Source organism: Trachypithecus francoisi, unplaced genomic scaffold, assembly GCF_009764315.1.
Source record: "Trachypithecus francoisi isolate TF-2019V2 unplaced genomic scaffold, Tfra_2.0 Lachesis_group3, whole genome shotgun sequence".
Taxonomy (NCBI): domain Eukaryota; kingdom Metazoa; phylum Chordata; class Mammalia; order Primates; family Cercopithecidae; genus Trachypithecus; species Trachypithecus francoisi.
In genome coordinates, this window is record NW_022681468.1 from 124,900,080 (window position 1) to 124,923,080 (window position 23,001).

The following is a 23,001-nucleotide window of genomic DNA, read 5'->3' on the forward strand; positions in this document are numbered from 1 at the left end:
TGGGAACTGCACTAAATGGTGAACTCCTGGGATGCATGTTAGCTGCAAATTATTCTCCAACATTTACCTCTAAAGCCATGCAGTCTGTTCCATAAGACAGTCATGTCTACATTTCCTATATACAGCCATAGTCATGGTTTCAGAAAAGATGTTAGAGATCATCCAGGAAATTGAGGCCACGCATGCTAAGTGACTTGTCTAAGGTAACATCATTGATTAATGGCAACATATGACAAGACTCTAGCTCTACCTGTAGCCCAGTGCCTTTTTCTTACATACCTCACTATGAAGACATAGAAAGGTAGAACAAAGCACCTATCCATTTAAGAGTTCCCTAAACATCAGATATAACCAAGAGTACATGAGTTCTTTGAATGTCCGGAGATCTGCACGTAGGGGTCATTCCTCATAGGCCCTAAAGTAGCTTTTCATGGAGCTTAAAACACTGACTAGAATTAAACCTTTAGCTAAGATTGGTTCCCTTGTAGATCTAAAGATGGTTTTGACTCTCTTGTCCCAGGGGGCAATGGGAGTAGGTTGTTTCTAAGACAGTAGGAACCAAAGCTATTGCAGAAAAAAGGCAAATTTTGTCAAATATCTCCTTTGGGTTCTCAGAACAGTCCTACTGTAAAGCTACTTATTGCTTCCCTGTTATCAACCTACTCACTCAGCTCCTATCTCTCTGGATTCTTGCATGCCCAAAGCAGAAATAAGTCCTTCCAATAAGTTTCTCAGAAATGCAAAGGGAGGGTGTAAAGAACTTTACTAACTTGTTTTAGCTCATCTGCTTCTGATTCTTATCAGGGCAACTATTATGGTCTGAATATAGTCTTTTTTTTTATTTTTTTATTTTTGAGACGGAGTGTTGCTCTGTCGCCCAGGCTGGAGTGCACTGGAGTGATCTAGGCTCAATGCAACTTCTGCCTCCTGAGTTCAAGCAATTCTCCTGCCTCAGCCTCCCCAGTAGCTGGGATTATAAGCATCCGCCACCACGCCCGGCTAATTTTTGTATTTTTAGTAGAGACAGGGTTTCACCATGTTGACCGGGCTGGTTTCGACCTGCCTGACCTCACGTGATCCACCTGCCTCAGCCTCCCAAAGTGCTGGGATTACAGGTGTGAGCCACCACGCCCAGCCTGAATATAGACTTATAAAAGTCTAAGCCTCTAGAAACCTGGCCCAGCATCTCTGAAAATTAGGAGGCATAAATAGCCCTCAGTAGAGCCTAATCACATCTGAGAAAAGGAAAGTGGTATGGAATCAATAACTTTAAAATACTTTTCCTTGGGACATTTCTGCCCATCTCAGTTTCATGGGAACAATGGACAGATGAAGGTTTAAGATACTTTTCCTAAAAGAACTGTCCAGATAGTAACTACCATTTTCAATGAATATGATTCAATAAAGGAACTTGTGACTGCATGGGAGTGGCATTAATTGGTAAGCTCCTAGGATGTTACGTGTATGTTAGTTGTAAATTACCCCCAGCGCCTGGGTTCCCCAAACCCTGACAAACTGGGTACTAATATTAGGAACAAGCTATTAGGTGCCATTGATTGAAATATCCATCTAAAGGTCAAATTGCAACATGAAAAGGTCCTTGTGAAACCCATATGTTCTAAAACTAAGCATGTTCTTAAGTTCAAATTTGTGAGAAATAGCTACTATCAATGAATGTTTGCTCACCCATGGTTAGATGGTCTCAAGGTGGCTTTAATAATTCCAGTCAAAGGCTTAAATAGGATTTTCTCCCCATTCCCCCAATGCATCTCTTCAACACTTTTTTTTTTGCTAATTTTAAAAATATGGAACACTTCACAAATTTGCATGTCACCCTTGTGCAGGGGCCATGTTAATCTTTTCTGTATTGTTCCAATTTTAGTATATGTACCTCTGAAGTGAGCATCCCCTGAACACTTTCATACATAATTCATCTTCTTTTTTTTTTTGAGATGGGGTTTCACTTTTTGTTGCCCAGGCTGGAGTGCAATGGCGCGATCTTGGCTCACCGCAACCTCCGCCTCCTGGCTTCAAGTGATTCTCCTGCCTCAGCCTCTCGAGTAGCTGGGATTACAGGCATGCACCACCACACCTGGCTAATTTTGTATTTTTAGTAGAGATGGGGTTTCTCCATGTTGGTCAGGCTAGTCTTCAACTCCCGACCTCAGGTGATCCGCCCGCCTCAGCTTCCCAAAGTGCAGGGATTACAGGCGTGAGCCACTGCGCCCAGCCATTCAGTCTTCTTGAATGTCAGATAAATACAATGCTTTCCCTGGTATCTACACCATCGTGTCCCTTAAGAGCTGGGTGTACAATTCTAGCAGGATAAAAGTATAAGAGATCACCAATTAGAGTGGTTCAGACTTAATATAAACTAAATAGCTGTAAGTGCTTACCTTGGGGGTGCCCAATCATGTCGTGTGCAGTCAAGGAGTGTACCTACATATGTCTTGTTCCTCCACGTTACATTTACCACCAACATCCCTGGAAAATAAGAGCACATAGATATAGACGAGACACACCCCATTTGCCACTGAGAAGAGTATACTTTTGATCAGCACTGTGACTTCTATAAGAGGGTTTAGGAGGTGCTCTGGGTACCAACGAGACAAATAGGATTGGGCCAGAATAGTTCCACAGGAATTGCCTACAATGCTACTGAGGCCCCTTAGGATGGTTAACAGTTGTAAAGACTTCATGGTTTTGTCAAGATACATTTTATTTTTATTTTTGGAGATGGGGTCTTGCTCTGCTGCCCAGGCTGGAGTGCAGCCTCAAGCAATTGTCCCACCTCAGTCTCCCAAGTAGCTGGGACCACAGGAGCATGTCACCACACCTCGATAATTTAAAAAAATTTTTTTTGTCCAGGAGTGGTGGCTCATGCCTGTAATCTCAGTACTTTGGGAGGCTAAGGTAGACAGATCACTTGTGGCCAGGAGCTCAAGATCAGCCTGGCCAATATGGGGAAAACCTATCTCTACTAAAATTACAAAAATTAGCCAGGCATGCTGGCGCGTGCCTGTAATCCCAGCTACTCAGGAGGCTGAGGCAGGAGAATCGCTTGAACCCAGGAGGCGGAGTTTGCAGTGAGCCGAGATTGTGCCACTGCACTCCAGCCTGGGTGACAGAGTGAGACTCCGTCTCAAAAAGAAAAAAAAAAAAAAAGCTTTTGATTAGGTAATGTAGCCTTACTCCAAAATTCAAAAGGTAGCCCCCACTTGCCCCTGCAAAAAAAAAAAAAATCCCCAACAAACTCTAATATAAAATGAAGTGTCCAGTGGGCCGGGTGCGGTGGTGCAAGCCTATAATCCCAGCACTTTGGGAGGCCGAGACGGGCGGATCACGAGGTCAGGAGATCGAGACCATCCTGGCTAACACGGTGAAACCCCGTCTCTACTAAAAAAAGTCAAAAAACTAGCCGGGCGAGGTGGCGGGCGCCTGTAGTCCCAGCTACTCGGGAGGCTCACGCAGGAGAATGGCGTAAACCCAGGAGGCGGAGCTTGCAGTGAGCTGAGATCCGGCCACTGCACCCCAGCCTGGGTGACAGAGCGAGACTCCGTCTCAAAAAAATAAAAAAAGTGTCCTTTCCATAACTATTCTTCAGTCTTCCAGCTCCCCTACTTGGAAACATCCAAAAGTATTCCACAGATATTTTATATGTATATATGCAAATATGTTCAAACATTCTTCCTTAAATGATAGCAATATACATACAATGTTCTGCACACTGCTTTTTTCATGTACCCAAATATTTTGGATCATTCCGTATGTGTACACAGAGAGCTACTTCATTCTTTTCAATGGCAGCTTTTGAATGGACATTTAGGTTGTTTCAATCTTCTGCTATTACAAATAAACTGCAATGAATAATCTTGTACAAATGCTTCATTTTACCTACACGAATACGTCTGTAAGATGAATTCCTGTAAGTAAAACTGTTAATCACAGTGCACTTGTATTTGGAGTTCTGATAAATACGGCCAAACCACCTCCAAACTGCCTCAAAGAAGATGTACTCATTCATATACCCATTTATAGAAGCCCATGAATACCTCTTGCCCTTTTCCTTTGGCAACATGGTGTTCTCATTTTGTTCTTTGTCAATCTTATAAAAGAAAAATTGTTTTATATGTTTTTTTTTTTTTGGAATTTTAATTCCTTTTTTTTAAAATGGAGTTTTGCTCTTGTTGCCCAAGCTGGAGTGCAATAGTGCGATCTCTGCTCACTGCAACTTCCGCCTCCTGGGTTCAAGCAATTCTCCGCTTCAGCCTCCCGAGTAGCTGGGATTATAGGCATGCACCACCACCCCCAGCTAATTTTGTATTTTTAGCAGAAACAGAGTTTCTCCATGTTGGTCAGGCTGGTCTCAATCTCCCAACCTCAGGTAATTTGCCTGCCTCGGCCTCCCAAAGTGCTGGGATTACAGGCATGAGCCACCTCGCCTGGCCGGCAATTTTAATTCTTTTAGAGACAATGTCTTGTTAATGTTGCCCAGATTCGGCTAAAACTCTTGGCCTCAAGCAATCCTCTTGTCAAGACCATTTTGCCCAGGCTGGTCTTGAACTCCTGAGCTCAAGCAATCCATCTGCCTTGGCCTTCCAGGGTGCTGGGATTATAGGCATGAGCCAGCACACTTGGCTCCATTCAGTCTTTTTTTTTTTTTTTGAGATGGAGTCTGGCTCTGTCGCCCAGGCTGCAGTGCAGTGGCGCGATCTCGGCTCACTGCAAGCTCCGCCTCCCGGGTTCACGCCATTCTCCTGTCTCAGCCTCCCGAGTAGCGGGGACTACAGGCGCCCACCACCACGCCCAGCTAATTTTTTGTATTTTTAGTAGAGACAGGGTTTCACCGTGGTCTTGATCTCCTCACCTTGTGATCCGCCCGCCTCAGCCTCCCAAAGTGCTGGGATTACAGGCGTGAGCCACCGCGTCTGGCGGCTCCATTCAGTCTTTTACCATTAAATATAATATTCAGTTTTAGCAACATGTTTGGGATATTAGAGACAAAAAGAAGACCCAGGGAACTCATCACCATGTTGTTTCTAAGGTCTTGCGACCCTTAGAGCTGGTGTGCTTTCTTTCTTCCACCTTTCACAGTCCTGTTATATTTGTTTTATAAATAATTTCCAGAGCTTTTAGTTGTATTTAGTGGGAGTGGGAGATCTTGGCTCACTGCAGCCTCTGCCTCCCGGGTTCGCACCATTCTCCTGCCTCAGCCTCCTGAGTAGCTGGGACTACAGGCGTCCGCCATCACGCCCGGCTAATTTTTTTTTTTTTTGTATTTTTGGTAGAGATGGGGTTTCACTGTGTTAGCCAGGATGGTCTCGATCTCCTGACCTCATGATCCGCCCGCCTCGGCCTCCCAAAGTGTTGGGATTACACGCAAGAGCCACCACACCTGGCTTCAGCCTCCTTTCATAAGGCTGGTTGGGCGGATGTAGTCCCAGCTACTCGGAAGGCTGAGGCAGGAGAATGGCGTAAACCCAGGAGGCGGAGCTTACAGTGAGCAGAGATCATGCCACTGCACTCCAGCCTGGGCTACAGAGCCAGACTCCATCTCAAAATAAAAAAAAAGCCGGGCGCGGTGGCTCAAGCCTGTAATCCCAGCACTTTGGGAGGCCAAGACGGGCGGATCACGAGGTCAGGAGATCGAGACCATCCTGGCTAACACGGTGAAACCCCGTCTCTACTAAAAATACAAAAACTAGCCGGGCGAGGTGGCGGGCGCCTGTAGTCCCAGCTACTCGGGAGGCTGAGGCAGGAGAATGGCATAAACCCGGGAGGCGGAGCTTGCAGTGAGCTGAGATCCGGCCACTGCACTCCAGTCCGGGCGACAGAGCGAGACTCCGCCTCAAAAAAAAAAAAAAAAAAAAAGTAAAAAAAAAAAAATCAGACAACTAACTCACAGTAGGTTTTCAATAAATAAATACAAAGGGAGTGCTTTATACAAAACTATGGAGTATCAGGACTTGAGTTGGTCATGGCTTTTTTTTTTTTTTTTTTTTGAGACGGAGTCTCACTCTGTCACCCAGGCTGGAGTGCAGTGGCCAGATCTCAGCTCACTGCAAGCTCCGCCTCCCGGGTTCACGCCATTCTCCTGCCTCAGCCTCCCGAGTAGCTGGGACTACAGGCGCCGCCACCTCGCCCGGCTAGTTTTTTGTATTTTTAGTAGAGACGGGGTTTCACCGTGTTAGCCAGGATGGTCTCGATCTCCTGACCTTGTGATCCGCCCGTCTCGGCCTCCCAAAGTGCTGGGATTACAGGCTTGAGCCACCGCGCCGGCCGGTCATGGCTTTAAATAAAACCTTATTCAGCCTTTTTTTTTTTTTTTTTTCTGAGATGGAGTCTTGCTCTGTTGCCTAGGCTGGAGTGCAGTGGCACGATCTCGGCTCACTGCAACCTCTGCCTCCCAGGTTCAAGCAATTCTCCTGCCTCAGCCTCCTGAGTAGCTGGGATTACAGGCATGCACCACACCCAGCTAATTTTTGTATTTTTAGTAGAGACGGGATTTCACCATGTTGGTCAGGCTGGTCTCGAACCCCTGACCTTGTGATCCACCCACCTTGGCCTCCCAAAGTGCTGGATTACAGGCATGAGCCACCGCGCCCGGCCCTTAGCCCTTGTTTTCTTTGAAATTGAAATTTAGGGTGCTTTATCACAAAACCAAATCAGACAAGGGAGAGGGAGAAAAAGAATTATCCTACCCAGGAAGTCTCATTCTAGTAAAATTATGGCAGGAAAGAACTTTGGTTTAGTAAGTTGGATTCTTTTTCAGTCTTACCAAGTGAAGCAGAACAATCCATTGGATTGTGATTCAAACATTCATCAAACATATATTATGGGCGTGGCACAGTGGCTCATGCCTGGAACCCCAGCGCTTTGGGAGGCTGAGGCAGGAGGATCGTTCAAGGCCAGGTGTTCAAGACCAGCCTGGGCAACACAGCGAAACCTGTCTCTACAAAAAAATTTAAAAACTAGCCAGTTGTGGTGGTGCCCACCTGAAGTCCCAACTACCTGAGAGGCTAAGGTGGGAGGATCACTTGAGTCCAGTAGTTCAAGGCTGCAGTGAAGCTATGCCTGTGCCACTGTACTCCAGCCTGGGTGACAGGGTGAGACTACATCTCTAAAAAAAAAAAAACTTGGCCAGACGCAGTGGCTCACGCCTGTAATCCCAGAACTCTGGGAGGCTGAGGTGGGTGGACCACCTGAGGTTAGGAGTTCGAGACCAGCCTGACCAACATGGTGAAACACCATCACTACTAAAATACAAAAATTAGCTGGGCATAGTGGCGGGTGCCTGTAATCTCAGCTACTTGGGAGGCTGAGGCAGGAGAATCACTTGAACCCAGCAGTTGGAGGTTGTAGTGAGCTGAGATCGTGCCATTGCACTCCAGCTTGGGTAGCAAGGGCGAAACTGTCTCAAAAAAAAAAAAAAAAGAAAAAAAAAAAAAAGAAAAAACTTTCGGCCAGGTGCAGTGGCTCATGCCCGTAATCCCAGCACTTTGGGAGGCGGGTGATCACTTAAGGTCAGGAGTCCAGGACCAGCCAGGCTGGCCAAGATGGTGAAACCCCATCTCTATTAAAAATAAAAGAATTAGCCAGGCATGGTGGCAGGTGCCTGTAGTCCCAGCTACTCAGGAGGCTGTGGCAGAGAATTGCTTGAACCCAGGAGGCGGAGGTTGCAGTGAGCTGAGATTGTGCTACTGCACCCCAGCCTCGGCGACAGAGCAAGGTTTCATCTCAAAAAATAAATACAATAAAGTAAAAAAGAAAAAACTATTATGTGCTAGATGTTTTCATATTATCTTATTGAATATTTACAGCCTTAAATCACTTTTATTTTTATTTCAGACAGAGTCTCGCTCTGTTGTCCAGGCTAGAGTGCAGTGGTGCAACTTTCGCTCACTGCAACCTCCGCTTCCCAGGTTCAAGCAATTTTTGTGCCTCAGCCTCCCAAGTAGCTGGGATTACAGACGTGCACCACCACGCACGGCTAATTTTTGTATTTTTAGTAAAGACAGGGTCACACCATGTTGGCCAGGCTGGTTTTGAACTCCTGGCCTCAAGTGATCCACCCAACTTGGCCTCCCAAAGTGCCGAGATTATAGTAGTCACTGTACTTGGCCAATCACTTTTACTTGTATTTATTTGTGTGTGTGTGTGTGTGTGTGTTTGAGATGAAGTCTTGCTTTGTTGCCCAGGGTGGAGTGCAGTGGCACGATCTCTACTCACTGCAACCTCTGCATCCTGGGTTCAAGTGATTCTCCTGCCTCAGCCTCTTGAGTAGCTGGTATTTGTTAATTTTTTTTTTTTTTTTGAGAGAGAGTCTCGCTCTGTTGCCCAGGCTGGAGTGTAGTGACCGGATCTCAGCTCACTGCAAGCTCCGCCTCCCGGGTTTACGCCATTCTCCTGCCTCAGCCTCCTGAGTAGCTGGCACTACAGGCGCCCGCCACCTTGCCCGGCTAGTTTTTTTTTGTAGTTTTTAGTAGACACGGGGTTTCACCGTGTTAGCCAGGATGGTCTAGATCTCCTGACCTCGTGATCCGCCCGCCTCTGCCTCCCAAAGTGCTGGGATTACAGGCTTGAGCGACCGCGCCCGGCCTTGTTAATTTTTAAAAATTTTTTGTTTGTTTAAAAATAGAGACGGAGTCTCACTATGTTGCCCAGGCTGGTTTCGAACTCCTGGTCTCAAGTGATCCTCCTGCCTTGGTTTCCTAAAGAGCTGGGATTACAGGCATGAGCCATGGCACCTGGTCTTAAATCACTTTTTGAGGAAGGCAGGCCGTAAATGGGTGCCAAAAATCCTGTCATATAAGGATTGTTAAGGCTACTTTGCAAGGGAGGAAATGAAACACCAGAAGGATAAATCATTTACTCAAGGGTTCACTATTAGTGGTCAGATCTTTCAGACTCTAAGGCCTGACACAGCTATCTCTAATGGATTCTGATTCTTTTCACACAATTTTCTTAGAATATTGTTACCTTCACCTTAGATAAAAGACATACACACATACAGGATTGTAGGGGGTCATCCAGAGGGGAAAAGGATAGGAATCCTACCTCTTTTCAGTGCCCTGGCATCTTAAGGGAAACGGCATATCTCCTAAAGAAGTAATTAGACTGAATTCTCTCTAGCTATTAGCAAAGTGATTTCAAGTGAATGTCTCCCCCAAAAGATGGCCTGCTCTGATTACTGCATAATCAATTTAATAGGAACAGAGTCCATTTATTTCTAGACAAGGTAAGACTTAGAGATAGGCATCTCATTTACAAGGGCAGATGAGCACAGCTGTACACAGAGAGCAGGCACACAACTAGAAGATGACTGTCATTACTATTCTTGAAACAGCTGGGTGGGAACACATGTTTATAAATCTGGCTTCTTCCTTTGGTATAATCTGCAAACTTTAGCAATAATGAATGAGCTGAAGAGAAGACAGGTCAAACAAGGCACTGGAGATGGCAGAAGGGAAGAGAAAAAATTCTAATATGGAAAGACAAAATGGAGGCTTGTTTAAATGTCAAAGGAAACACACACTGATGAGGTGTAATACTCTTCCTACAAGGTTCCGAGTTGAGACAGCTGGGAGAATAGGACGATAGGAAAGAAAAGCAGCAAATAACACTTAACAGACCTAGTTTCCTTATTAGGGGCTAGCTTTACGGAAGCAAGTAGGCTGAAGAGAAAGAAAAACTGGTCTTCATCTTGGAAAACTTACTATTTTTCATAAGTGTTCACAAAATAAGGAAAGGCTCAGCATGTTTGAGGATAATACTGCTAAAAAATAGCAGTAATAAAGAGTGCTCCATGTTTCTCTAGAATCTTACTTTCAGATTTACCAAGAGTCTTATGGACATAATCTAATTACCCATTATTAGGATTTAGAGTATTCACTATTCTCCCTGTTTTTTTTTTTTCTTTTTTTTTTTGAGACGGAGTCTCGCACTGCTACCCAGGCTGGAGTGCTGTGGCCGGATCTCAGCTCACTGCAAGCTCCGCCTCCCGGGTTCACGCCATTCTCCTGCCTCAGCCTCCTGAGTAGCTGGGACTACAGGCAACCGCCACCTCGCCCGGCTAATTTTTTTGTACTTTTTAGTAGAGACGGGGTTTCACCGTGTTAGCCAGGATGGTCTCGATCTCCTGACCTCGTAATCCGCCCATCTCGGCCTCCCAAAGTGCTGGGATTACAGGCTTGAGCCACCGCGCCCGGCCTATTCTCCCTTCTTAAAGGTGATCAATATTGGAGCAGAGTAAAGGGGAACTGATGACATGTATGAGGCACTAGTCAGGTTCCCCTATTATTATTATTATTTTTGAGATGGAGACTCACTCTGTCACCTAGGCTGGGGTGCAGTGGTGCAATCTCAGCTCACTCCAGCCTCCACCTCCCAGGTTCAAGCGCAACTCCTGCCTCAGCCTCCTGAGCAGCTGGGATTACAGATGTGCACCACCACACCTTGCTAATTTTTGTATTATTAGTAAAGATATGGTTTCACCATGTTGGCCAGGCTGGTCTCGAACTCCTGACCTCAGGTGATCCACCTGCCTCGGGCTCCCAAAGTGCTGGGATTGTAGGCGTGAGCCACCACGCCTGGCCAGGTTCCCACAGTTCTTAGGAGTGAAATGCTGAGACAAACCCAATCCCAAAGCAGCACTGCTTTGTTTCAGATAAGAATTCAAAACCTCAAAACATTTATGTAGTCAAGGCTGATCCAAGTATAATAGTGGAAAGAGAGAGAGAGATTTTTTCTAGGTCCCTCATTTTTACTGTTTCCATTAGTACACACTTTCTCTCAGGGATCTGGTACCCTCATGCTCAGCTCTTTCATGCTCAGATCAATTCCCTTCTTGAAACACTTCCTTCTCTTGGCTTCCAGAACACCATACTCTCCTGGTCTTCCTCCTATCTCTCTGGCCATTCCTCAGCATCTTTTGCTGGTACTTCATGTGTAGCTGATGACTCAAACTTCTATCCCTAGCCCCACCCTCTCCCCTAAACTCCAGATTCATGTATCTAATCACAAACTTGACATTTCCATTGGATGTCTAAATGTAGATCGCAAACTTAACATGTTCCAAACTGAGCTCCTGATACCCATCCTCTCCTTAACACCAAGAATAACAAAAATAACTTGACCTGAGTTCTCCCTATCTGAGGTAATGGCATGTACATCCTTCTAGGTGTTCAGGTGAAAATCCTTAGAGTTTTACTTGATTCCTCTCCTACTATCACGTCCCCACATCTGACCATCAGCAAATCTTTTTGGCTCAACCTTCAAAATATATCCAGATTTTGATCATTTCTCATTAGCTTTGCTTCTACTGCTCCAAGCACTCCTTAAATTATTTCAATAGCTTCCTAACTTGCTTCCATCCTTATCACTTTCTGACCTGTTCTCAACACAGAGGCCAGAGAGATCCTGCTAAATAAAACCTCTCATATCCTATCATTTCTCTGCATAAAACATTTTAGCTTTTGAACTGGTACATACAGGTATAGGTAATAACATACATCTGTATACAATAGGTAATACATCTGTAAGTATTACCTATTCAAAAAAATAAACATAAAAATAGTTATTGGTTGGCCAGGTGCGGTGGCTCATGCCTGTAATCTCAGCAATCTGGGAGGCCAAGGCAGGTGGACCATCTGAGGTCTGGAGTTTGAGACCAGCCTGGTCAACATGGTAAAACCCCATCTTCACTAAACATATAAAAATTAGCTGGGCGGTAGTGGCCTGTAACCTCCCAGCTCCTGAGGAGGCTGAGGAAAGAGAATCACTTGAGCCTGTAGAATCACTACAATCACTCGGTTGTAGTGAGCCGAGATTGTGTCACTGCACTCCTGTCTAGGCAACAGAATGAGACCCTGTCTCAAGAAAAAAAAAAAAAAAAATTAGTTTTAGTAGAAATATCTCAATGTTTTAAAAATGCTTCATGGCCAAGCATGGTGGCTCAAGCCTGTAATCTCAGCACTTTGGGAGGCCAAGGCAGGAGGATTGCTTGAGCACAGGAGTTCAAAATTAGCCTGGGCAATGCAGTGAGACCCTGTCTCTAAAAAAAATTTAAAAATTATCTGGGCTTGGTGGCATGTGCCTGTAGTCCCAGCTACTACGGAGGCTGACGTGGGGGGATCACTTGAGCCCGGGAGATCTAGGCTGTAATGAGTCGAGATGTTGCCCCTGCACTCCAGCCTAAGTCACAGAAGAAAAAAAAAAAGGTGGGGCCTAATTGTCATCCCCTGGAGTGTGAGCTGCCTTTAGCAACTTGCAGAAATGATGGTGAATGACTTTTGAGACAAGGTGATTAAAGGTATTATTGTGGGTTCCTCCTTGCTTTCTCTCTGGGATTTCTTCCCTTAGGGATGACAGCAGCCACTTTGTGAGAAAGCTTAAGCAGCCCTATGGAGAAGTCCATGAGGCCAGCAACTGAGGCGCCCTGCCAATAGTCACGTAGTAAAGCAACTTGGAAGAGGATCCTCCAGCCCCAGATATGCTTTCAGATGATGGCAGCCCCAGTCAACCACCTCATGAGAGACCCTGAGTCAGACCACCCAGTTAAGCTACTCCTGAATTCCTGAGCCACAGAAACTCTGTGAGATAATATTGTTTTAGACAGCTATGCTTTAGGTTAATTTGTTACATAACAGATAACCTGGAATAATGTCTATCCTATGTAGACAAATAATTCATTCCTACCTGGAACAAATATTTACTGAGCATCTATTATTTGCCAAGCATTCTGTAAAGTACTGAAGTTACAAAACACGGTGAAGAAATGCTGAGGTCCACTCCTGGGTTGGGAGCAAATGTTTATTAAGAGCCAACTTTATGGAATGTGCTGGACTAGGTACTAGAGAATACGGATAAATAAGGCCAGATGCTTGCCCTCAACATAAGAGACTAAAAAAGAAAAAAGGGAAGAGATTAAGTGTACCTGAATATTCCAGTAGCATTGAGTTTCCAAATGGAAACATCAGCATTTGCCTATATGCTGTTTTTAATTCTTATTTTAATCCTAATTTTCAATCCTGGTTGATGTTGACAACTACACCCTAACTGGATACAGATACACCCTAACTAACTTGGGTAAAGTGCAGGTTAGCATGCATACATGCTTTCATTCATTCTATTATTCAACAAATGAGCATCTACTCTGGGCCAGACACTGTTCTAAAGTACCAGGACATGGCAACACACAAAACTGACCAAGTCTCTGCGCTCACATTCAGATAAGAGGAGAAAGACAATAAATAAAGGAACATGTAAGCATATGTCAGATAGTGATACGTGGCCAGGCACGGTGGCTCACACCTGTAATCCCAGCACTTTGGAAGGCTGAGGCAGGAGGACTGCTTGAGCCTAGGAGTTTGAGACCAGCCTGGCCAACATGGTGAAATCCTGTCTCTACAAAAAATACCAAAATTAGCCAGATATGGTGGCACACACCTGTAGTCCCAGCTACTTGGGAGACTGAGGCAGACTTGCTTGAGCCCAGGAGGTGGAGGTTGCAGTGAGTCCACATCACGCCACTGCACTCCAGCCTGGGTGACGTGGGTGAAACCCTGTCTCAACGAACAAACAAACAAACAAACAACAACAAAACCCCAGATAGTGATAAGCTATGGAGAAAAACAAAGCAGAAGAGGAACAGAGAATGTGAGGGATGGTGATGCTGGTATTTTATAAAGGGCAATTTTAAAAAGCCTTCTCAAGAAGATGACATTCAAGTAGAGAAATCTGTAAGAGGTGAGACAGCGAGCCCTATGGAAATTAGAACATTTTAGGTAGAGGAAAAAGCAAGTACAAAGGCCCTGTGGTGGGAACGCGCATGGCACATTCAGAAGAGCAAAGAGGATAGTGTGGCTGTAGTGGAATAAGTGAGAGGAAGAGTGAGAACACATGAGGTCGGAGAGACAGCATATTAGTGACAATGGTGGACCAAATCACGGGGACTGGGGATTGGCAGGCTTTTAAAGTAAGGGACAGACAGCACATATTTAAAGCTTTGCAGGCCACACAGTCTCTGTCATAAATTCTCAACTCTTACAGTAGAAAAAGAGCCCCAGACAATATGTAAACAAATAGGTATAGTTGTGTTCCAATAAAACTGTATTACAAAAACAGGAAGTGGGACTGGATTTGGTAACTGAGCCCTAACTTGCTAATCCATGATATAGACTGTCTGCACCTTGCGGAACAGATGATGAGGCCAGAGGGGAACTGTATTTATGTTCAGGCTCTGGCCTCAGAATGCACTCACACTGAAACAAAGCTATAAATGAGAGCCAGATATAAAAGAAATACTTTTATTAATATTAGGCATTCAAAGGTTGCTTATTGGACTGATAAAATGAAAAAGCAGCTTGTCTAAGGCCAAAATAATTATTTCATTATTTCTATAGAAAAATGTTTTGAGGCCAGTTGCGGCGGCTCATGCCTGTAATCCCAGCACTTTGGGAGGTCGAGGTGGGCGGATCACCTGAGGTCAGGAGTTCAAGACCAGCCTGGCCAACATGGTGAAACCCCATCTCTACTAAAAATACAAAAATTAGCCAGGCATGGTGGCACGCACCTTAATCCCAGCTACTCAGGAGGCTGAGGCAGGAGAATCGCTTGAACCCGGGGGGCAGAGGTTGCGGTGAGCTGAGATCACGCCACTGCACTCCAGCCTGGGCAACAGAGCAAGATTCAGTCTCAATAAATAAATAAATAAATAAAATAAAATAAAATAAATAAAATAAAGAAAAGTGTTTTGAGTTCCAAAAAATATTTTGGAAATTAACTTTGGACCACAAACCATTCATAAGTTGGGGACTTCCCCTATACAGAGTGTGTTTTAAAATTTTCTTGATGACTCAGGGACATTATTCTAGATACGATTATTCTGTGGTGTGGTAAAGAGATGTCCCTTTAAAGGTTCCTGAGATATTAGGGGTTAATGGCCCTCTTTAACTGAGACCAAACTACACTGCTATGTTTCTGTGTTTTGCTTCTCAGTCTCCTCTTTGGCTATCAGCAGTTTCTTTTTCTTGTCATTAATATGTCTGCCTTCTGCAGTATTCTTTCCCTTATCACCAACCTCTCTATTACATCCAACTTCCTTCTTCCAATCTACTCCAGGCTAGGAAATCAGGGAGTAAATACTAACGTAGCTCTATCATCCACTAATTACATGATTCTCTTAAGGGTCTGTTATTTGGAACTCAAAGTCCATGGGGAAAAACTCTATAGCTACTAACCAAAGGAATCAGTCTGAAAACGATTTTTGGTAACTCCCTACAACTATAGTTTGCCAGTAAGCTTTGAATGCAGTGTGTGAGTGTGTGTGGTAAATGTCCAATAAAAAACTTTAAAAAAATTAAAACCGTGTTTTATTCCTCTTTTGAACATGTTATTTTTAACAACAGCGGGTAATGAGGATCTCAGTTCAGGTGCCAAGAATTCCTAGAAATGTCTAAAAAGGAAACATAGATCCTTAAGGCTCTCCTAGACAGAGAAATGAAAAAGCACAACTTAGGGCAGTGGTTCTCAAAGTGTGGTTCAGGGACCCCCGGAAGTCCCAAAGGCACTTTCAAGGAGTCTGCAAAGTCAAAATTATTTTCACAATAATACTAAGCCAAATTTGTCTTTCCACTCTCATTCTCTCATGTGTATATACAAGTTTTCCAGAGGCTATGTGACACGTGATATTTCTTTTTTTCTTTTGAGATGGAGTCTTGCTCTGTAGCCCAGGCTGGAGAGCAGTGGCACAATCTTGACTCACTGCAAGCTCCGCTTCCTCCCGGGTTCATGCCATACTTCTGCCTCAGCCTCCGGAATAGCAGGGACTATAGGCACGTGCCACCATGCCCAGCTAATTTTTGTATTTTTAGTAGAGATGGTGTTTCACCATGTTGGCCAGGATGGTCTTGATCTCTTGACCTCGTAATCTGCCCATCTTGGCCTCTCAAAGTGCTGGGATTACAGGCATGAGCCACCACGCTCAGCCTATATTTCTTCTTTTTGAGACAGAATCTCGCTCTGCTGTCCAGGCTGGAGTGAAATGGCATGATCTTGGCTCACTGCAACCTCCGTCTCCTGGGTTCAAGCGATTCTCCTGCCTCAGCCTTCTCAGTAGCTTGGATCATAGGCATGTGCCACCAGGCCCAGCTAATTTTCCTGGTTTTATTTTTATTTTTTGAAACATTGTCTTGCTCTGTTGCGCAGGCCGTAGCGCAGTGGTACAATCTAAGTTCACTGCAACCTCTGCGTTCCAGGTCCAAGTGATTCTTGTGCCTCAGCCTCCCAAGCAGCTGGGATTACAGGTATGTGTCACCATACCTAGCTAATTTTTTTTTTTTTTTTTTTTTTGCGAGACAGGGTTTTACCATGTTGCCTAGGCTGGTCTCAAACTCCTGACCTCAAGTGATCTGCCCACCTCCCAAAGTTCTGGGATTATGGGCTAATTTTTGTTTTTTATTTTGAGATGGAGTTTTCACTCTTGTGCCCAGTCTGGAGTGCAATGGTGCAATCTTGGCTCACTGCAACCTCTGCCTCTCGGGTTCAAGTTATTCTCCTGCCTCAGTCTCCCAAGTAACTGAGATAACATGCGCGCACCACCACACCTGGTTAATTTTTTTCATTTAATAGAGACGGGGTTTCGCCATGTTGGTCGGGCTGGTCTTGAACTCCTGACCTCAAGTGATCCACCTGTCCTGGTCTCCCAAAGTACTGGGATTACACACCTGAGCCATTGTGCCCTGCCATTTTAGTACTTTTTAGTAGAGATAGGGTTTCACCATGTGGCCAGGCTTGTAATCCTGGCCTCATGTTGATATGGGAGAGGGGCAAGAGAGAGTTGGGTAGAGAAAGGTGGGGTCCCTAGCAAGGGCTCCACCCTCGGGCCTGTGCCTGCAGACCTAAGTGAGAACAGGCACTCCTGTTTTCACACCCGAATGTTGCATTTTCTAAGACCCTTCTGGCCTGCTACACCCTCCATCCTCTGCCCATGTAAACCTGAGGTCTTAGTGGGCACCCACACAAGTGGCTGAACGTCAAGACAAGCAGACAAGCAGACCAATGATGGCAGAATGACATGGCAGAGAAAGAGAGAAGAGGAGGGAAGTCTGGATGCCAAGGGGAATTCGGGCCGGGGGTGGCCAGAGAAGTGTCCGGCTGCTGGGCAGCCCGACTCCAAGGGCCTTGAAGACCACCTTCTCACTCCATCCCCACTTCCAGCTCCCCGTACATCTGACAGCCACCTCCACCACTCAATAAAACCTTGCCCTCATCCTTCGAGCCCGTGTGTGATCCGATTCTCTCGGGACACTGGACAAGAGCTCAGGATACAGAAGGCTGTTACACTGGCCCTCTGCCCTCGTAATAAGGCAGAGAGCCCATTGAGCTGATTAACACACAAGTCATCCACAAATGGCAAATCTGAAAGAGCCTTGTAACACATCCTCACTTGGGCTTCGGGAGTTGCAGACATCCACCACCAGATGCTGCCATGGCGCCAGAGCCCAAAAGCGCTTGCCCTGGCCTCTGCACCTGCTGGTCGGAATGTTCCCCTTAGGGGTGTGAGCAGGCGAGCCACACCCCTGTCACATGTCCTGCAAGGGGAATCAGGGAACTCTCCTATTTCAATGTCATCTGCCGGCCTCAGCCTCCCAACATGTTAGGTTTACAAGCGTGAGACACTGTGCCCAGCTGACACATGATATTTCAAAAAATTAATGTGGAAGCGTAAATGAGAAACCAGCTTGTCATATATTAAGCCAGACATTAAACAGATTTGTATAAATGTAAAACAGGCCAGGCGCGGTGGCTCACACCTGTAATATCAGCACTTTGGGAGGCAAGGTGGGTGGATCATTTGAGATTAGGAGTTTGAGACTAGCCTGGCCATCATGGTGAAACCCTATATCTACTAAAAATACAAAAAATTAGCCAGGTGTGGTGGCATGCACTTGTAATCCCAGTTATTACAGTGACTAAGGCAGGATGATTGCTTGAACCCGGGAAGTGGAAGTTGCAGTGTGCCGAGATCGTTCCACTGCACTTCCAGCCTGGGTGACAGAGCAAGACCCTGTCTCAAAAACAAAACAAAACGAAACAAAAAAAACAAAAACAAAAAAACAAGCCACTTTTCTCATTAAGTATTTTTTTGTTTTATAAAATAGTTATTTACCAGTTGGGTGCAGTGGTTCACGCCTGTAATCCCAGCGCTTTGGGAGGCTGAGGTGAGCGGATCACTTGAGGCCAGCTGGACACTAGCCTGGCCAACATGGTGAAACCCCGTCTCTACTAAAAATATGAAAATAGTTATTTTCTATTAAAAATACTATTTATATTAAACATGTAACAGGTTCATTATGAATAATATACACTTTGAATTTCTAAATTTTAATTCCTAAACGGTAAATATCAATAGATATAATCTATAAAAACAAAAGTTCATTGAGGTCCTCAATACCTTTTTTTTTTTTTTGAGACAGGATCTTTGTCATCCAGGCTGGAGTGTAGTGGTATGATTACGGCTCACCAAAGCCTCAACCTCCAAAGCTCAAGTGATCCTGCTCTCTCAGTTTTCTAAGTATCTAGGACCATAGGCGTGTACCACCACACCCAACATATATACATATATATTTTATATATATATGTATATATATATATCTTCCAAAGTGCTGGGATTATAGGTGTGAGCCATGGTACCTGGCCCTTCAGTAATTTTTATGGTAAATGAAAAGGGTCCTGAGACCAAAAAGTATAAGAACTGCTACACATAAGGCATAAAAGCCAAGCATTGTTTTCCTCCTGCCTCTTTATAGAGAAGTTAACTAAGCTGCTGCTATCTTCATGCCAGGAGACAGAAAGTTGGGGATCAGCCAGTTCTACCAGTGCTGTCAGTTTTGCCTTTCAGGGATTTGCTTGCCCAGCTGGAATTCTTGAAAGTTGTGAGAATTCTGGATCCTGAGGAGAGGCAACTGATGATCTGTAAAGGAAGCAGGAAACTTTGGGCATAACCAGGAGGGATCAAGGGTTAAAAAAAAGAAGTAAATAGAGTTGACTTTCTGGCATTTGGACAAGTCAGCCACCATGACCTGCCCATTCTGTCTTTGAAATCTCTGAATAATGTCTTCCTCTCCACATCCCCACAACCACTAGCGTCTAAGTCCTCATTAACTTACCTGTAGACTATCCCAACAGCCTTTGAATTGTGCTCCCTAACTCCACTCTTTAGCTCTGTCAATCCAGGTGGTAAACTATTGTCAGACAAATTTACCTCAGACGCTGCTTTGAGCCACCACACACGGCCTCAAATGCTGCTTTTATGCAACTAGTCAGCAAATACATACTACCTATTATTATTATTTTTTATAATGTTTTATTTTTTTTTGAGACACAGTCTTGCTCTGTCACTCAGGCTGGAGCGCAGTGGCGCATCGTGGATCACTGCAACCCTCCGCCTCCTGGGTTCAAGCGATTCTCCTGCCTCAGCCTCCCAAGTCCCTGGGACTACAGGCACGCATCACCACGTCCGGCTAATTTTTTGTATTTTCAGTAGAGACGGGTTTTACCTTGTTGGCCAGGCAGGTCTTGAACTCCTGGCCTTAAGTGATCTGCCTGCCTTGGCCTCCCAAAGTGCTGGGATTACAGGCGTGAGCCACTGTGCCCGGCCCATATTACTTACCATACTCCGTCATTGCACCAAGTGCTACTGAAGATTCAAAACAGAATAGAGATATGGCTACTGAATGGAAAGTTGTGTTCTAATCTTGGAGGTGTGTGTGTAGGGGGGTGGTATCGGAGAATGGATATATTCAAAACCATTAGTTGGGATGCTGGATCTAAAGAAAGAGGAAGGGAGGAAGGGAGGGGAGAGGAGGGGAAGTAGGGAGGGAGGAAACAGGGAGGGGAGAGGAGGGGAAGGAGGGAGGGAGGAAACAGGGAGGGAGGGAGAAAAGAGGGAGGGAGGAAAGAGGGAGGGAGCGAGGGAGGAAAGAAAAAAGAAAACAGAAAGACAGAGAAAGAGAAATAAAAAAAAGAAAAAGGAGAAAACCCATTAGTTAAAAACCCAAAACCATATGCTGCACTACAAACTATGGTAAAGCCATGGAGTGTTAGGTCAGAGAAAGAATAGGGAGAATTTTATAATCCTAAAGGGATTTGGGATAAGCATGACACACACGAAGAAGAGTGAGAGCAAACCACCAGTGAAGAACTGAAGCATGTGTCAGAGAGCAGGAAGGAGACATGGAAAAAGCTGACCTAATACTTGACGCTAAATAAGTATTTGTCAATTGTTACTGATTGGTGGGCTAATATATTAAATTAAGTTATAGAAAATAAGATAGCTGAGCATGGTGGCTCATGCCTATAATCTCAGCACTTTGGGAGGCCGAGGCAGGCTGATCACTTGAGGTCAGGAGTTCGAGACTAGCCTGGGCAACATGGTAAAACCCCGTATCTACTAAAAATACAAAAATTGGAGGCCAGGCGTGGTGGCTCACGCCTGTAATCCCAGCACTTTGGGAGGCTGAGGCGGGTGGATCACGAGGTCAGGAGATCGAGACCATCCTGGCTAACACGGTGAAACCCTGTCTCTACTAAAAATACAAAAAAATAGCTGGGCGTGGTGGCGGGCGCCTGTAGTCCCAGCTACTCGGGAGACTGAGGCAGGAGAATGGTGTGAACCCGGGAGGTGGAGCTTGCAGTGAGCCGAGATTGTGCCACTGCACTCCAGTCTGGGAGACACAGCGAGACTCCGTCTCAAAAAAAAAAAAAAAAAAAAAATTGGCTGGGCGTGGTGGTGGGTGCCTGCAATCCCAGCTACTTGGGAGACTGAGGCAGGAGAATTGCCTGCACGTGGGAGGCGGAGGTTGCAGTGGGCTGAGATTGGGCCATTGCACTCCAGCCTGGGTGACAGAGTGAGACTCAGTCTCCAAAAAGGAAAAAAGAAAAGGGAAAAACTTTTGAGCACTGAGTTGCTTAATTCATCCTTCGCCAACAGCTGCTACTTATCCATGCTGTTTCCTAAATCTGGTAAAGTTGTTGTTTTCAGCTTCCCCTTGTTAGTTAATTATTCCATTTTACAGAATTTCCATGCCCCTGCCCCCCACAGCCATTCTTTATGTTTAATGTACACATTTTTGTTTGTGTATTTTTTTTTTTTTTTTTGAGACGGAGTCTCGCTCTGCCGCCCAGGCTGGAGTGCAGTGGCCAGATCTCAGCTCACTGCAAGCTCCGCCTCCCGGGTTCACGCCATTCTCCTGCCTCAGCCTCCGGAGTAGCTGGGACTACAGGCGCCCGCCACCTCGCCTGGCTAGTTTTTTGTATTTTTAGTAGAGACGGGGTTTCACCGTATTAGCCAGGATGGTCTCGATCTCCTGACCTCGTGATCCGCCCGCCTCGGCCTCCCAAAGTGCTGGGATTACAGGCTTGAGCCACCGCGCCTGGCCTGTGTATGTTCTTTTTATTTTATTTATTTTTCTTGAGTTTCTCTCTTGTCGCCCAGGCTGGAATACAATGGTGTGATCTCGGCTTGCTGCAACCTCCACCCACCGGGTTCAAATAGTTCTCCTGCCTCAGCCTCCCATGTAGCTGGGATTACAGCCACCCGCCACCACGCCCGGCTAATTTATTTTTTGTATTTTTAGTAGAGACGAGGTTTCACCATGTTGGCCAGGCTGGTCTCCAACTCCTGACCTTAGGTGATCCGCCTGCCTCGGCCTCCCAAAGTGTTGGGCTTATAGGCGTGAGCCACCACGCCCAGCTGGCATATGTTCTTATAAATGTATATTATATATATTATTGTTTTGTTTTCACATATTTTATTTTGCTTATTTAGTATTATGTTATAGATATCATTCTGGTGTTTTTGGGGGGAATGGAGTTTTGCTCTTGTTGTCCCAGCTGGAGTGCAATAGCACAATCTTGGCTTACCACAACCTCCGCTTCCTGGGTTCAAGCGATTCTCCTGCCTCCCAAGTAGCTGGGAGTACAGGTATGTGCCACCACACTAGCTAATTTTGTATTTTTAGCAGAGACGGGGTTTCTCCATGCTAGTCAGGCTGGTCTCGAACTCCTGACCTCAGGTGATCCAACAGGCGTGAGCCACCATGCCTGGCCTATTCTGTTTTTTTCTCCTCAACGTGGTGCTATACTTTTAAGAATCTTCCATATTGCTATATTATATCTAGCCTATAAGGCTGTAATACCTATACCTATCATTTAATAATCAATCTTTAATGACTTCCTATCAGCAGTAAGGGGCTATGGAGATACATATTATAGAAATAGAAGACATGATCTCAATCTATTCTCACACACTTTACAATCCAGTTGAGATAAACACACACAGAAATAACATGCTATCAGGCAGTAGATGAGAACAGAGTACTCTGGGAGGACGAGATGGGAGGATTGCTTGAGGTCAGGAGTTCAAGACCAGCCTGGTCAACATCACAAGGCTCTCATCTCTATAAAAAATAAAATATATATGTAAAATAAATAAAGAACAGAGTAAAGTTTGGTTGAATGGCCAAGTGAACTATATCTTACCATATCATGACATATGTAATAAAAAGGATAGGAAGGATGTGATACCTACATTTAACTGAACTGATGGCAGGGCGTGACCTAGTGATGAAGTGTCTGTAATCCCAGCACTTTGGGAGGACGAGGCGGGTGGATCACCTGAGGTCAGGAGTTTGAGACCAGCCTGGCCAACATGAAGAAACCCCATCTCCACAAAAAATACAAAAATTAGCCGGGCATGGTGGTGCACACCGCAATCCCAGCTACTTGGGAGGCTGAAGCAGGAGAATTGCTTGAACCCAGGAGGCAGAGGTTGCAGTGAGCCCAGGTCACACCACTGCACTCCAGCCTGGGCGGCAGAGTGAGACTCTGTCTCTAAAAAAATAAACAAACTGATATAGTGAAGTTGTAAAATACCATTTTAAACATTTCTAGACTGTCCTCTAGATGGTGCTGGAGTAACCATATTGTCTTTTGTAACTC

At 45.2% G+C, this 23,001-nt stretch overlaps 1 protein-coding gene and 1 non-coding gene across 4 annotated transcripts in view; both read right to left on the minus strand.

Moving 5' to 3' along the window:
* Positions 1–23,001, minus strand: part of ZNF609 (zinc finger protein 609) — a 234,487-nt gene that overhangs the window by 12,045 nt on the left and 199,441 nt on the right. For all 3 annotated transcript variants that reach the window (XM_033189782.1, XM_033189781.1, XM_033189783.1), the window contains one exon: positions 2,397–2,484. In XM_033189782.1, coding sequence (XP_033045673.1) covers positions 2,397–2,484 — 88 coding nt within the window. The remainder of the gene's footprint in view (positions 1–2,396; positions 2,485–23,001) is intronic.
* Positions 1,800–1,904, minus strand: LOC117071639. The gene has a single exon (XR_004432407.1). It is a non-coding gene; the product is annotated as a U6 spliceosomal RNA (small nuclear RNA).